Here is a 16,059-nt window from a genome sequence, read left to right as displayed (position 1 = left end):
CTATTGTAGAAACAGCAAATCGGACCCTGTCTTGGTATGAAAAACATAAACAAATGTAAAATAACCTTCTTCCAAAATAAGATTCATAAGCTACATCGATTAAATTCCAGCAAGTAAAAACAACCTAATCTAATCGTGATTTCTATACCAACCTTAATCAGCTAGGTTATATATGGTCATTGTTCATGGTTTATGCAATATATATGATAAAAATATTGCAAGCAAGTCTCTTATTTTTTATTCTTGGCTTTCTTCGATACTTGGGTCTTCTTTCTTACTTTCTTTACTGGCTGCGGCTTTCCTACTGCAGTTTTACCTTTCTTTCGAGCCACTCCCTGCATCCAAACTTGCATAAATAAGCATAAGTGGAATATATTGTAAAGCTAAGCAAAAGCATGGTTTCTAGCAGTTCACGAAAGAGTAAAGACTTCGAAGTACTTGAAGATTTAAAACATACAGATGATTTCACAGGTTTTCTCTTAGTTTTTCCATTGGCTGGTTCTTCAACACCCTCATTCTGATCAGTTTGATGTGCAGTAGCCTTTGTTATCTTGTCACTCTCATCTTCAGAATCGAAAGAAAAACCCTCAAGCGTTCCTACTCATACAGGTCATTTTTAGCGAACTACAAAGGTGAGTTCTTTAATTCAAAGGGATATTTCTCGATAAAGTATTTACAATAAAGAAACCATTGGAAAAAAACCCTAACCTTCAACCATAGTTTCAGCTTCGTAAACATTAGACTGTGTTTTTAGCTGAATGAAGTCATTCATAATAGCCTCTATCTGATCAAGCACAAGATCAAAAATAATAAAACATTATCTGAGCTGCATAGAATGAGTAAAAGGAAGAGGGAATTGGGCACACCTTTGCCTCTGATTGACCAAAGCTAACCTGAACCAAAAGAGAAACATTATCATGCCTTTCAAAAGTAAAAATGTACAGCGGAACCCATGGAAATCATGAGACTGACAGTTGGGGTGAGAAAGGGAAACTACAGGGGGTGTTAAATATGTGAATCAAAAATTTCAAGCAGAGATCCATCACATACAACGCAAAAGGTTCTGGAAGGAACTATTGTTGTTCTGTATATTGTGCCTGAAACAACAAAGTTAAGTAAATCAGAAGCAAGCTCTCCATGGAGGCATGCATAACAAAACAGATAAGGGCAAAGTTTTCGAGGTGGATATCAAAAATGAGCCACCATTGAAGAGAAAAACACATGAGGCACTAGGTCATGGTAAAGTAAAATGTTGGGGAAGTAAAACAGCAAACTTTTTGTTGGGACACTTTCCACAGATTGCTCGAGCTAATTTCTAATAAAGTTTAGCTAAAGTAACATTAACATGATTGCTGTGAATTGTGTTGTATGCACAAAATCTGTAAAATCATCCATGATGATTCTGAAGGAAAAAGGACCTTTCATTACTGAAAAATTAATGCATAAATTTTTATCTGCCACAAGAAATGGTTGAGCTTTCTTCTGGCTATATTAGATGGGGAGTATTTGAAATTATACCAAATGAAGAACGTAGTAACCACATAAATTATCATAACAAAACAAAAGATACCTTTTAAGTCTAGGTACGTTTCAGAATTTCCAGATGGGGTATCCGGAATCACTACCCGCCCAACAGCCCCCATATCGCCGCTTAGATCTATGGATTCACCTTCACACTCAACAAGCGCCTGCATCATAAAGCTTTTAGTTAATAACTGATGTGCATGTGGATGCATGCATAAAGTTATCTATCATTTCTTTATATACATGGATTTACATATTATGTGGCAAGAGCCAAAGAACCATCAAATCAGAAGCAAACCCATTATCGAGCAGGGGGGTACATGGTGCAGAAAACAATCTCTAAAGAAGTCATCAAGGGACCAAACAACTAAGCAATACAAACATAAGCAGCCAGCAGTGGTTAGTTTGCTTCTTCCCAGAACTGGCCTTTCTCTTCCCTGTACAATTATTATTTGAACTTCTATAAAATATTGAGAAAAAAAACCTAGCAATATAAGAGAACTATGTCTATTTATAGCATCCAAGACAGCACCATGGAGTTGGAAAGTTAAATGATATTTATAGTTAAAGCAGAGGAAACAAGTGGTTTTTTTAAGACCAATAGGATTCCTACCTTGGAGCGCTGGACTTTCTCAGAGAGTACCAATGGTAACCTTGATGTAGACACCTGCATGCTTATCTTGCTATGTGAATTGGGTGAAGCATGGGAAAGTGGAAAAAAGAATAGTTGCTGCACATAATTCTTACATGAGCATTTATATGCTTCTCAGATGTGTCTTCCTCAGTAATTTCCGCATCCCCATGGTTTCCTGTGACTTCAATTAAGAACATTTTAAGAATATGAGAGAGAGTTCTTTGTGTGAAATTTGGAAAGATATAAAATTCACCACAATTTCCATCTTCTCCTTGTACCTTTACTTTGCAAGTTATCATTTCCATTCTTCCCATTCTTTGGAGCGTGACCCTCTCCTTTTGAAAGTTTCTTCGGAGATTTACTTTTTGAGGCCTTCTTTACAGGAGACACTTCTCTGCTGTGCATAAGAATTAAATCCTCATTGTTTCTGCTCTCTTCAATTTTATTTTTTCTGGGATCCCTTGCAGGGCTATTATCAGGACAAGACTCGGAGTCCGATGATAATGCCCAAACTGAATGGTTTGATGCCTGTTAGCATCATTGTAATTGTCATCAACATCAACCATATAAATAGCAAGCTAGACATCTCAGAACTAAACATTCAAAACCAGTAACCATGCTAGACCTTCCTGGTAAAGAAACATTCCACGCCAATAGTTGAAGAAAGAAAATTTAAAACTAGTTGACAGTATACAATATCTTGTTAGAGCAATGAATGGTTAGAAATTAGATATTAACATCTAAGTTCGCTACACCAGAATGTGCACAGAAGAGGACAATTAAGTGCAGGGGAGGTGGCATGCCAACAATCGGATTCCTTCACCTATGATACCAAGAAGGATGTCACTCTTAGAAACACTTAAAGTTTTTAGCAGAGGATTAAAGATAAACTTCCCTCGGTTTGCTCTTTGAAATCAGCCACAGCATTATCAAACATCAACTTTTGACAATACACAAAAGTCTTCATTAGCATATAACCTATTAAACAATAGTATTCCTTCACCTATGATACCAAGAAGCAACATGTCTATTTTGATATTCAGCCTTGGACAAAATTCTCCCACAAACTCCATCAACTCCCAAAACAGACTATGGTTTATACTTCATACCTTACTGTACCAATCAATCATGAACTATTGGCACTAAACTCATCTGAACACAAAAGAAGTGTTGGTATAAATGTTCTTACATTAGGTTCTTTTGTGTGATTCACAAATGTGCCATCCTTAACATCTTGTCCATCATCCCCATCCCCTGAATCATTTTCAGAAAAGCAAAGTATTGAAAACCAAGACTAAATGAATCTTATTTTTTTCAAAAAAAAAGGTAAAAAACCACCATAGACAAGGCTTGCAAATAGTGGTAATGTAGCTACCATACAAGCACAAACCAATACCATTTGACCAGTACAAATAGCAAAGAAAAAATTCTTGTTTTACCTTTTCTTTTCTTCTTCTTAGCTCCCCCTATTGGTTTGGAAATCTTATTGGATGGAGCATCAGCAGTAGTTGGACCAACAAGATCGTTGCCTTCCTTTGACGATTGAGAATGAACCGTATCATCCCTATAAGGACTGGCCTTGGGCGATGAGGCTGAGTCAGAGGACAATGTCAGAGCTGGGGCCTGCCAAGCAATGCTTTAATTAGCCAGTACCCAGGGTAGGAAACATTAAAATAAAAGAAAAAAGGGAAATAACAGACCTGGAAAGAACGGAGCCAGTCTGGAGAATCCTCCCGAGAGCTATTGCTCATTTTGGTTGAATTAGCAGCAATCAAATTTCAACATACATGCAATATTATTAATAATCTGTAAAACAAAATTCATTCCTCTTTGCTTAGTATTAGTTAGATTTGATAGAAATGCAGAAATGGAAACTTTTATTATGCAGTTAAGGGATGAATTCTCTCTCCTTCGAATTTCTAAATCATTTGATAAAAGAAGAACAAGCCCTAAAATCGGAAAGTGGAAATTGGTGCGTGAATCTTAAAAGAAAATGCCTGGCCAGTGCATATAGACATGGAGAGAGAATACTTACCAGAGCTGTAAAAAGCAAAATATTCAATGGCGTCCAGGTTCAGGCACCAATAAGCGGAGCTCTCCCTCTTTCTCCCCTCCCTCTCTCTGCGACTGTGCACGCTACAGTATTCAAGAGTCAAGACGTGGGCTACTCAGAAATCACAAGCATGTCTTCGTGGGCGGGTGAGCCAAGGTTTATCTGCACTTTGCAATGCAATGACAAGAGAGGGCCTAAAAGCCCTGAGACACTACTTAACCAGCACATCCAACTGCTACTAAGGCCCAGCCCCATATTAAAAAAATATGTATTATATTATCTAGGAGTCAGATTGAATTTTTATTGAATGTAAAAAAATATCCAAGTATTGTTAGCATGCTTTCTAGTAAAAAAAATAAATAAATTATATGAAGGTTAATTTGATATGACATGGTTAACTTTATAAGTTCAAAGATAACTCGAATGACCGATAAAAATATAATTTGACTAAAAAATTTAAAATGATATTTTTTAAAATGTTGAGATAATAACATATTAGATCTACTTAGATTTATTCGTATCAACTCAAGTTAATCTTTCAAATCTTCAATCTAAGTCATGAGACCCTAATAACTTTTCAAATCATCACTTATTTTAATGATTTTTTTTCTAAGATATGCTAATTTTATTCTAGAATGTGAGGGGTGCTACCAATATTATGGGTAGGTGCCATTGCAAATAACTTGTCCAAAAATTTTGACAAATCTTGTTTGTACTCCTAGAAACCCATTCCCAATTTCCCAAATCGATCAAGTCCTGGGCACATCTTGGTTATTCGCTTGTAGCTATATTTAAAGCTTAGAGACATTCAAGAGGGATATGGGTTTTATCTTTAAGTGGTAATTTTAGGGTTTTAATTATAGACATCATGACTCAATGTGTTACACTAAAACTACATTCCAATAATTAATCCTGGTTTTTCTCTAATGTTTATGCCTCCCTAATCCCTACCTTTCATTCTTTGCTTTAGGGTCACCTGGTCTCAATGAGTACAAGATTAAAAGAGGCTTGGCTTCTTAGTGGGAACTTTAACAAGATTGCTCTTCCTTCGGAGAACATAAGAGGTTTATTCCATGTTTATAGAGCCTCTACCTTTACTAATATGATAGTTGATTATAACCTCTTTAATTCGGGATCTGTTTGACATTTCTTCTCCTAACATAACTAAATAAATAAAATTGGATGCTTAGAAAAAGGACTAAACAAAGCGCTAGCAACTCCTATCTGGCATTTATTTTTCAAGAAAGTAGTAGTTGAGAATTTACATAGGCTGTACTCAAACCATAATCCTATCCTTTGCGGCGTGAGGGTCTTCCTTTAAATATTAGAAAAATTTAAAACTATATGGGTTAAGCATTTAGATTTCCGCACGGTTGTATCTAAGGTATAAAAAGATGGTGATCACAATGTGGAGAGGGCTTACAATATATTTAGAACGATGCTTTTAGGTTTGACAAGAATACATTTTGTAAATAATTTAGAAAGAAAAAATGTATTGAAGCTAAGTTAGATGGTGTTTAGCAAAGACTTGAATTGGGTGTTTCACACTCCCTAATTATTCTAAAAATAGACTTAAAAAGGGAATAAAATGACATTCTTTATCTAGAAGAGCTTTTCTGGTTCTAGAAAATCAGGGAGAGATGGGTAAAATTCAGAAACTGCAATACCAATTTCTTCCACACTCAAACTATGATTAGAAGGACGCGCAACTCCATTAATGAATTATTTATCTCTAGTGATAATTGGTGTATTGATGATAAGGTGCTTTAGGAGAAGGCCTTCATTTTCTATAAGTCTCTATTTTACTCGAAAGAATAAGTAGAACCTAAATCACTTATTCTTCAAAACACTTATAGGGTGTCTCAAACAAGTGTGACTAGCTTATTAAAACATGTCACGAAGGATAAGGTGTTTACAACATTAATTGCTATGAATTCTTTTAAATTGCCAGGTGTGGATGGCTTCCAACCTTTCTTTTTTAAAAGATATTGAGCTATTGTTAAAGATGATATTTATAACCTTTTTAGTAATGCCTACACAAAATGTTATTTTAACCAAAGATAGGAAGAGACTCTTTTAATTTTGATTATGAAGGAAGATAGACCTTTATATTTAAAAACAGTGATGCCCTACAAGTCTCTACAATGTAGTGTACAAATTCATTACAAAGACTTTGGTTAACAGATTATGCCCCTTTCTATATGAGTTAATGAGTCCTCTTCAAAGCAATTTGTCCCAAATAGATGCACCACAAACAATGTTATAGTGGCCTAAGAAGTTATGTAACATATGCATAAGTCTAAGAGTAAACAAGGGTTCTTAGTAACTAAAATAGACCTTGAGAAGGCTTATGATATAGTCAGTTAGGATTTCTTGTAGGCTACTTTGGAAAATTTTGGCTTCCCTGACAAGACTATCTAACTCATATTGTTTTATGTATATTCCTCCTTTTTATACCTAACAGGGACCTGTGACAAGGAGGCATTCTCTCTCTTTATCTCTTTTGTTTTGTACATGAAGAAGCTCTCCAGTTTAATTTTTCATAAAGTTGCAGATAAAACATAGAAGCCAGTGCAACTATTTCATGGTGGCCTAGGTATCTTATATCTTTTCTTTGCTGACAATAATTTTTTTTTCATAAAGATAAAGAATTCTTAGATTAGTCTCATATCTAATATCTTATCTATTTTTTGCAAAGCATTTAGACTAAAGGTGAACTTTGAGAAGTCTAGGATTATGTATTCTAAATCTTTATGCAGAACAAGGAAGAACATATTTAGTCAATTATCTATTATTTGTTTTGTGAGTGACTTGGGTCAATACTCAAGTTTCCCTTTAATTAAAAGAAGAGTTAAGAATGACCACTTTAATTTTGTTTGGGAGAAAATTAGCAAGAGTTTTTTTTCTTAGAAGGATAGGCTCTTGAACAAGGTGGGGAGATTAACTCTAGCCAACTCAGTGATGTTTGTTATACTTATTTATCCCATGCAATGTTTCTGGCTTCCAAAATATATTTGCTCAAATGTTGATAGATTGTTAAGGGGCCTTATCTAGTAGAATAAAAGTCTTAATCATGGCTTTCACCTGGTAAAATGGGACTTTATTACTTGCCCTAAGAGTTTGGGGTTAAGGAGATGAGATTCTCTAATGTAGATCTTTTGGGTAATTAGGCATGACACATGTTTAACAGTCCAAATAAGTTTTAGGTTGGTCTCTTAAAGAACAAATATCTTTTAATAAAGATATGTTTAGTGTGACTAGGGCTCCAGTGTCAGCTTCATCAACTTGGTGTGCCATCGTTAAAACTGTTCTTTCATTGAATAAAGGGTTCATATTTAGACTTTGGAAATGAGACATGTCTTTATAGTTTGACATTTGGTTGGTGGAGGGGGCCTTTATACTCTCTCGTGGATGTTATTAATATTATTGATATGGACTTACAGGTTAGAGACTTGTGGATAAATGGTGACTATAATTTTTCTAGAATGGCTATGTGATTTTTGATGTTTTAAAATCTATGATTATAATTGTTCCCTTCTCTATTATTTCTCCTTCTGATGACTATGTAACATGGGATACTAGTCCCATGAGATGTTATAGTTTTAAATTAGCCTATTTATGGTTGCTTTAACATTTCAGGGGGTTCGTAAATGGTCAGGGTTGACAATGGGTGTGGAAGCTACTTTTCCATAAGAAAGTAAAATTTTATATTTGGCTCATTCTTCATGATTCTCTCCCTATTAATCTTTCTAGATTTCACGGGAAATTTTTTAATACTATAAAATGTTGCCGCTGCAATCATGATGTGAAGGACATACTACATTACCTTTATGATTGTTGTGTTACCAGGGGGTCTGGATTAAACCTGGTTTTAATCTTGTAAATGGTTTTTGGGTTAGTGATGCAAAATATTGGTTGACTTTCTATGATATCCCACATCGGAAGCGAGTGTCCAAAGTCATGACCTTATTAGTAGTGCTGGTTATTGACATGCCGTACGTGTTTTGGGGCGTCAGGCTTAGAAGTGGGCTCGTGTCACCAAGAACAAAACCATGACGACGGTAAGGCCTAAAGTGGACAATATATGTCGTGTTGGGCCAAGCTATTACACTTTCTTTGCCACAACTAGGAGATCTTCATTATTCTTAGCTATTATCTAGTGACTATGAGGCCATTACAACAGTGTAGCTTATAATGATCACTACTTGGGAGAAGTTTGACTTATAAGGAAGATCTGTGATCTTAAGGTGGATTGTAATAAGTTTTTTTTGTAATGACAAGGGTCATAGAGCTCCAAGGATGGTATCTTGGTAGCAACCTAATGAGGGCTTCATCAAACTTACTATTAATAAGAGCTCTTTTGGCAACCCAGGATGTATAAATTTTGGTGGCCTGATTAGAAATAATAATGGTTCTTAGCTAGTTAGTTTATTTGGTTATACTGGTGTGAATCTAATCTCTTTTTTAAGCTACTAGCTATTAAGTTTGGATTGTTGCTTGCTTGGGATAGGGGTTTGACTACGGTCATTTTGTGATTTGGATTCTATGGACTCTCTCAGACTTATACAGGAGGATTCCATAGGCTTCCATAAATTTAGTGCTATCGTTACAGAGATCAAAGGCTTTTTGTCAAAATTTTGAGAGACAAGTATCCAACATACTTTAAAAGAAGATAACTCATATGCAAATTACTTAGCTAAACTAGCTACTAAGGGAGAGAAGCGTTTTTAGATTTGAAAGAGTCCATTTCTGAGATGGAGAATTTGCTCCAAACTGATATGATGGGTATATCCTATTTTAGGTTTTAGTTTCTCCTTTTTATTTCAATTATATATATATATATATATATATATATATATATATATATAAAAGATGCATGTATAATTTTTTGATTTACACTTAATATTTTTTATGTAAAAATACATGTTAAAAAAGCCTACATGTTCAATTTTTTTTTGTTGGAAAAAATATTTTGCCTGCTATTAATTATTAATCTTAGATATCATCTATCTTTAATCAAACCCATAAGCCAAACACAAGAAAAGAGCGATTACAAAGGGGTTTGGCCTTTCTTCTATACTTGAGAGTGGAGAACACCTAAGTTTGATCATGACCAAACTTTCAGTTGGCCTAAAAGATCATCTATCAATCAATCAATTCAAAAGCCATCATCCATCGGTCATCCTAAAAGCTATTTTCCTTTAAAATAACAAAGGTTGTGCATCTCTTGAAAAGAAAAGTTCATTCAGAGTCCATGACACCTTGATAGACTAAATCACCTTACTTAAAGTGTGAACCATACCCAATTTTAATCATTCATTTAGTGTTAGGTTATACCATTATTTTAAAAAACAAAATCATATATTACAACCATAACAAAAGAATAGTTACAAATTCATAGATTTGTAGGCATGAGATAACCCATCTACCTCTCTTCTATTACCACTGGTCATCAAAAAGCTCTTTCCAAAGTTATATGATGCAAGCTTAAAAACACGTTTTACATGATCTGGAGCATATAAATACCATTTTAAAGCTCGCTAAAAAAGGATTCCAATACTAAGATAACTCTCTTCTTATAGTTATTTTTACCCTCTTGATCAAGGATAGAACATCCTCGTTCAGCAAGAAACTTATCAGAGAAATGAGTATAAGATATTCTTATTCTGCAAGTGACTTTAAAGATATATTCTTGTACATCATTACTACTAACCTTTGTGTTATTTTCCATGTACCGTGGCAAATTTGTCACTTGATTATATTTGCAAAGGTGACATGGGATTAAAAGGAATGAAAACAAATGAAACAATTTCTCACTTTAAAATACAACTTCAAGGCATTTACCCCTCCAATAGAAAGTGCTTTGAACAATCTTCAACGAGACACCTAGAGCATCAAGCTTTCTTATTATTCAACCATGGTAGCATGAGGAACTATAGGAAGTAACCACAATAAACACCTACTTATAAGTCAAAATAAACTATGATGCTAGTTTATCAAGGAGCTACTTACATTCCAAAAGAAGATGCATGTCCATTCGTGTTTGTTTTGATAAAGATAACACTACCAAAAGCAGAGGCTTTTGTGCGGCCAGGAGCTAAAACATTAGGTCTTCCGTGTGGAGGAGATGAATAATTGATATCATAAAAAGTCTCTATCTATTTTTTTAAAATATATATATATATATACACACACAAGTTAAGAAGTTAATATTTTAAATTAGTTAACATAAAATCCCAATACACAATATTAATTAAATAAAAAATATCTAAAATAATATTTCAAATATATTAAGTTAATGGTAATAAAGATTAAGGTGAGTAATTTATTATATTCTATTTACTAGCAATCCAATAAAATATAAAAACAGTCATTTTATCCCACCATTTTCTGTTCTTCTTCTCAAATATATATATATATATATATATATATATATATATATATATATATATATATATATATATAATCTTTATTACCATTAACTTAATATATTTGAAATATTATTTTAGATATTTTTTATTTAATTAATATTGTGTATTGGGATTTTATGTTAACTAATTTAAGAAGTTAATATTTTATTGGATTGACACACACACAAGTTAAGAAGTTAATATTTTAAATTAGTTAACATAAAATCCCAATACACAATATTAATTAAATAAAAAATATCTAAAATAATATTTCAAATATATTAAGTTAATGGTAATAAAGATTATATATATATATAATCTAAATCTATTATATCTATTTTCGCATAGAATTAAGACTTACATCCTTAATTAGCCCCAGTGAATATCTTAAAATTTAAAATTTGAGATGTTAAATTAAAGACATGTTAATTAGAAGATATTTTAACTGGTAAGAGTAGAGGAGATTATTACAATATTTATTCATCAACTCAATTGAAATTATGCATCCATGATTGGAGAATTTAATCCAACAATTAAATTATTTAGTTAAAAAACAATGAAATCAGGAAAGATCATGAATCAAAAACGATAAAAGATACTTAGAGATATTTCACTTCTTGTTTTTTATATAGTATTTAAAAGTGTTCTAATTGTTGATTTTCAAAATATTTTTTATTCAAAAATTTATTAAAATAATATTTTAATTTAATTTTAAAAAATTATTTTAAATATCAACATATTAAAATAATATGCAAACACTCAAAAAAATAATTTAAAATAAAAAAATAAAATTTTTTAAAACACTTTTACAAACAGGACTTAGTTCTACATCAAACAAAGAGAACACATCATTTCTACTTCCAATCCTGTCTCTCCAAACAAACTTACCTTTGAAGAGTGATTTGGGATATTCAAACAATTTAAGCAGCCATTTTGACATTTCGGGGTGTTTTGATATGAAAAGAATTAGTTGAGGTTCGCCTCATTAAAATATAACTTGTGACTTTTTTATAGAAAGAATTTGTTTATTTTCATAGAAATACCTAAAACAGAAAAGTATGTTAAAATGAAAAAAAATTACAAGCAATTAATTCTTTAATTTATTTTATTAAGTTACTATCAAAAGAAAAAGGAGAGGAAATCGATAATATCTAAGCGGTAATACAAAAAAATAATTGAAAAAAAAACCCTCAAAATAGAATTCAAATGAAGGGAATAAAAACAAAAGGAAGAAAAAAGAAGGATCTCTCCTCTCCTACATATCTCTCTATCCACATAGTAGCTCGAAGCAGCAGCAGCAACGGCGGGGCGGCAGCAAACAGGGGAAAGCGAAACGGAAAAGAAAAGAAATGGAGCAGCAGCAGGGTAAACAAGGAGTGACGGTGGCCAAACTGTTTCCCAATCAAGACCCAATTAAGTTCGTTCAGTTTAAGTTCAAGGAATTGGAGGATGGCTTCAAGTCTTGGTTGTCCAAGCAATCTTTGCCTGTCGAGGCCGCCGTTGTCACTGCCACCGGCGGTGTTCAGGGCGCTGCCATCGGAGCCATCATGGGTACCCTCACCCCTGACATCTCTTCCTCTATGCCAACTCCCCCTCCTCAGGCCTCTCTCAACCCTCAAGCCATGGCCTCTCTCAAGCAAGCCCAAGTAATCTCTTTCTGTCAGTATTACTCCAAAAAGGGTTCAACTTTTTTTTTTTTTTCATTTGAATGGCTCTGCTTTGAAATTGGAGAAGATCAATTACCCGAAATGAATAACGTAAAGAGATTTTGATTTGCCTAACTGATAATCTTTTTTCCTCAGATAACATAGAACTAGCTAGTTTCATCATCTAGTTACAAGGAGATTACTATGAAAGTTTATGAGTTATATAAAATAGAGTTTTACTCCTAGCTGTATCAGACTTAAATTGAGTTCTATGTCTCACACGCCTTTTTCTTGAAACGCGGTTAAGTATTCCAGGGGAGAATGTAGTGGAGAGGGAAAAAAAATCCTTCAGAATTGGTTTATCATTGGATTTGTGTTTGGAGTCAATGTACAGAACTAGATTGATTCTGAACCCTACACAATGGCCTGAATTAATTGTGGCTGCTGGATCCATTAAGAGATTTTGCTAATGTTTAACAAACGATATGCTTCATGTACAGGCTTTAGCTGGTGGACCCTTAATACAAGCACGCAATTTTGCTGTAATGACTGGAACCAATGCCGGCATAGCTTGTATCATGAAGAGATTGCGCGGCAAGGAGGATGTCCAATCTAGGTAACTTTTACTACATCCCTTTTCCTGTGCATATGCTCTTCCTTTGCAAGCAATAATCTTTGTTCACTCCTTTGTGTTCCCCTTAATGGGATGATTGACCTCATAAAATGTTGTTTTGCTGGAATTTCATTTAGCATGTTATGGTGTCTTTCTCTAGATAATTGAATCCCAAGTGCTACAAATGTATGAACTAAGTGGTCATAGATATTAGTTGCCAATGATTTTCATCTATTTATCATATGCTTGTAATGGAATCTATTTTAAAAGGGAAGAGTTTGGGGCTTGAGTCCTATCATTGTATCAAAAGAAAAGATGTAGGAGTAGTATAGATGAATTAGAAAGGCCTGATTTAACCTTTCCATTGATGCTCTATCATTATCTGTCATAGACTAAACTCGTCCTCCCATTCCACGGTCAGTATAGATCTTACTGAGGAAAATTAGGTTTAAATGGTAAACAAATTCATAGAATTTCAAAATCAGTCATAAGAAATGGGATAATTTTGTGGAAGGATGCCGTGTATGGCTGGAGATTTTATCAAATAATAATTCACTGCTCTTAAAAAAAAAAGTTCAGGAGCTAAGTGTAGCTTGACCCAAAGTTCAGGGTAATTTTGAGTACTTTAGCCATAGTTTCCATGCACATATTAAATCTTATTAATTTATCATTGCAGCATGGTTGCAGCTTTTGGTTCCGGTGCCATGTTTTCGTTGGTGAGTGGCATGGGTGGCCCAAATCTTGCTACTAATGCAATCACTTCTGGACTTTTCTTTGCATTAGTTCAGGGTGGTCTTTTCAAGGTAAAGTTTTAAGGCAAGATACGTCTTTTTTTTTTCTACAGACTCACATGCTACAGTAGGTTTATATTTTTGCCCATGCAAGCGGTGAGTATGGATCAATAAATCATTTCTATTTGGAGGCAATTTCATATTAGTCCTACCAAAAACATTCCTTGCATTCATATACAGAGGCAACCAGTTTTGCAGTCTCGTTTCTAGTATGAGATCATTCTCATATTGTTCCTTTGGTCTGATTCTTGCCAATGCTGAGATGAACTTTCATGTGGTTTTTTAGTTGGGGGAGAAGTTATCTAAACCACCAGTTGAAGATTTGTGCTATGCCAGAACAAGATCCATGCTAAATAATCTTGGTCTCCAGAATTATGAAAAGAATTTCAAGAAAGGGTTGTTGACAGATAACACTTTGCCTTTGCTGACCGACAGGCAAGTTTTTAGATGATCTAGTTTTCATTCACCTTATGTATGATTAGTTAGCGTTTGTGTTTTATCAATATTTATCAATGTATATATCATTATTTCCTTAAAGAGGATCTTTGGTGATCATTATGTGTTTGGTTTTCCAGTGCTCTTAGAGATGTAAGAATCCCTCCTGGACCAAGACTTCTCATTCTTGATCACCTTCGAAGGTCTGGTTCTGGTTTGTACTCTAAGCATGACACACTATTACTTTTGGTCGTTGAATTTTATCTGATTTCTGAATATGTTGTGTCTAGGGACCCGGAGCTGAGAGAGAAGACATGCAAGCCATGATCAATAATGTTTTTTTTTTTTTTAAAAAAAAAGATTTAGCCATGAGAGATCACTTTGTTTTTGATACAGCAGAGGTTAGGGGGAGTAGTTTTTGAGTCTTTAATAAGATAAGCTCTCTGTTGTGAACTATTCTTCAATGTCAATTGCTATTCTATTCTGTAAGGAACTTCGATATCATGCTAAAGCTTTTTAAATTTTGGTAGATTGGTTTGGATTGCTGCGGAGCCTTGAATTGAATGATATCGCGCACAGCTTGTATAGTGAATGCGGTAGTGGTGTCTCATCTGGTGTGATATATGGTTGGAGCAATTGTCTGGTAGCAAGGGCACCATGGTTTGCTTTTTGAGTTTTGGGAAGTTGTCATGACCAAGGTCGTATTCAAACTCTTGGAAATGCACGTCGGCATCTCATGATGCATCCTGCCTAACCTTGTTCTTCGAATCCTTGTTTCAAGCAGTGCTAACACTCTTTTCAATTTTTCGTTTGAAAAACAAAAAATCGGATGGGGTTTTTTAATCCTTTTATATCATCTCCTCGGGAGTGTTAAACAATGGCCAATTAATTTAATTTCAATCTTCATCATCTGACGACTCTGCTCTTGTTAAACCTCGTTATCGACAAAGAAAAAAAATAAATAAAAATGTCAGAAGCAGCTGAAGGTGTACCCTCTGGATCGTACTGATAAAAATCCTCTTGTAAAATGTACGCGGACAGTTAAAACTCTGGCTTCCTAGGTTTAGACAGTAAACTAACTTGTGCAGCGTCCTCTGTCTCTGTGAAATCTGTCAGTTTTTGTCGCTAACATTAGACAGGTTAGTTAATCCTTTTACATATTTCCTAAAAAGGTGACATCTCAGATTACATTAATTAATTATGCCAAAGAAAAGCTTATGTATGATCCATTGACTAACCACCCAAAAAAAAATTCATAATAATAGGGGTAGAGAAAATTCACATCCAGTAGAACAATGAAATGAAATGAAGAGAAGAAAATAGAAATATTGTACAGAATTCTTGACTCTCCTAGAGAAAAAAAGGGAGAGGGAGAGAATCATCATAACTAAAGAGAGAGACCTAATTATCAACAGATCAATCACCCACGAAGGTGAAAGCAACATCTCTACCTGCTCCCAAATACATATGCTGGCAGAGAGAGCCAAAAAAGACCCAAAAAAGACAGGAAATTAAAAGGGTTGATGATGATGATGCTAATTGGTGACTGGATGAAGATGGAGAAGGTTGTGGGCTTGAGAGAGTTCGTTCATGAGAGAGAGAATGCGGGCATGGCAGTCACGGGCATGACTGACAGCCTCAGCCTCCAGCTCACCCAGCTGGGAGCATAGCCTCTCCTCGGCCTCCTCTGCCACTTGGAGCCTCTCCCATGCCCTTTGTAGCTCTGATTTCATCTTTTCCTCCCTCTGCTTGCTTTCTTTGAGCGCTTTCTCCAGCTCCTCATTTCTCTTCTTTAGCATCATCTCCTCTCCATCCTTGACCGTCCCCATTAGGGCCATTACCACTATTTACTATTGATTATTCTCTTTCTTCGTAGCTGCAAGAATTCTTTTTCCTGGCTACAAGAACATCCACTCAAATTTTAACACCCTTTATTTATGGGTAGCATTCTCC

General features: G+C 34.5%; 3 protein-coding genes across 6 annotated transcripts; 1 reads left to right on the top strand and 2 right to left on the bottom strand.

Annotated features, from left to right (window-relative positions):
- Positions 1-37: 37 nt before the first annotated feature.
- On the bottom strand, positions 38-4,390 carry LOC133678550 (DNA-binding protein BIN4). 2 transcript variants are annotated; one of them, XM_062100899.1, is made up of 13 exons: positions 4,194-4,390; positions 3,859-3,964; positions 3,598-3,781; positions 3,348-3,412; positions 2,437-2,686; positions 2,272-2,333; positions 2,138-2,191; positions 1,571-1,688; positions 1,051-1,097; positions 867-893; positions 709-784; positions 458-597; positions 38-335 (listed from the first exon to the last, which is right to left on the bottom strand). In XM_062100899.1, exons 2-13 carry the CDS (start codon positions 3,907-3,909, stop codon positions 231-233), a joined length of 1,179 nt encoding a protein of 392 aa, XP_061956883.1. In that variant the 5' UTR covers positions 3,910-3,964; positions 4,194-4,390; the 3' UTR covers positions 38-230. The 2 variants fall into 2 exon arrangements, with proteins under 2 accessions (XP_061956883.1, XP_061956882.1); XM_062100898.1 differs by having other exon boundaries at positions 2,272-2,339; positions 4,194-4,389.
- Positions 4,391-11,809: 7,419 nt separating this feature from the next.
- On the top strand, positions 11,810-15,015 carry LOC133678156 (chloroplastic import inner membrane translocase subunit HP30-2-like). 3 transcript variants are annotated; one of them, XM_062100379.1, is made up of 6 exons: positions 11,810-12,267; positions 12,768-12,883; positions 13,557-13,683; positions 13,958-14,106; positions 14,247-14,320; positions 14,637-15,015. In XM_062100379.1, exons 1-6 carry the CDS (start codon positions 11,971-11,973, stop codon positions 14,777-14,779), a joined length of 906 nt encoding a protein of 301 aa, XP_061956363.1. In that variant the 5' UTR covers positions 11,810-11,970; the 3' UTR covers positions 14,780-15,015. The 3 variants fall into 3 exon arrangements, with proteins under 3 accessions (XP_061956363.1, XP_061956365.1, XP_061956364.1); XM_062100381.1 differs by lacking the exon at positions 14,637-15,015 and adding an exon at positions 14,397-14,635 and having other exon boundaries at positions 11,812-12,267; XM_062100380.1 differs by lacking the exon at positions 14,637-15,015 and adding an exon at positions 14,397-14,635 and having other exon boundaries at positions 11,814-12,267; positions 14,247-14,309.
- A 325-nt stretch (positions 15,016-15,340) lies between these two features.
- LOC133678331 (protein RESPONSE TO LOW SULFUR 2-like) lies at positions 15,341-16,059 on the bottom strand. The gene has a single exon (XM_062100624.1). It carries the CDS (start codon positions 15,942-15,944, stop codon positions 15,642-15,644), a length of 303 nt encoding a protein of 100 aa, XP_061956608.1. The 5' UTR covers positions 15,945-16,059; the 3' UTR covers positions 15,341-15,641.

Source organism: Populus nigra, chromosome 18 (assembly GCF_951802175.1).
Source record: "Populus nigra chromosome 18, ddPopNigr1.1, whole genome shotgun sequence".
Taxonomy (NCBI): Eukaryota; Viridiplantae; Streptophyta; class Magnoliopsida; order Malpighiales; family Salicaceae; genus Populus; species Populus nigra.
Note: the sequence above shows the minus strand (reverse complement) of the source record. Positions and strands in the feature narration are given on the sequence as shown.

Coding starts and splice junctions, on each gene's coding strand:
- LOC133678156 (XM_062100379.1), top strand. CDS start 11,971: ATGGAGCAGCAGCAGGGTAAACAAGGAGTGACGGTGGCCAAACTGTTT. Junction 14,107..14,246: donor TTGCCTTTGCTGACCGACAG/GCAAGTTTTTAG, acceptor TTGGTTTTCCAG/TGCTCTTAGAGATGTAAGAA. Junction 14,321..14,636: donor CCTTCGAAGGTCTGGTTCTG/GTTTGTACTCTA, acceptor AAATTTTGGTAG/ATTGGTTTGGATTGCTGCGG.
- LOC133678331 (XM_062100624.1), bottom strand. CDS start 15,944: ATGGCCCTAATGGGGACGGTCAAGGATGGAGAGGAGATGATGCTAAAG.
- LOC133678550 (XM_062100898.1), bottom strand. CDS start 3,909: ATGAGCAATAGCTCTCGGGAGGATTCTCCAGACTGGCTCCGTTCTTTC. Junction 3,782..3,858: donor ACTGGCTCCGTTCTTTCCAG/GTCTGTTATTTC, acceptor ATTGCTTGGCAG/GCCCCAGCTCTGACATTGTC. Junction 336..457: donor GAAAACCTGTGAAATCATCT/GTATGTTTTAAA, acceptor GTTTGGATGCAG/GGAGTGGCTCGAAAGAAAGG.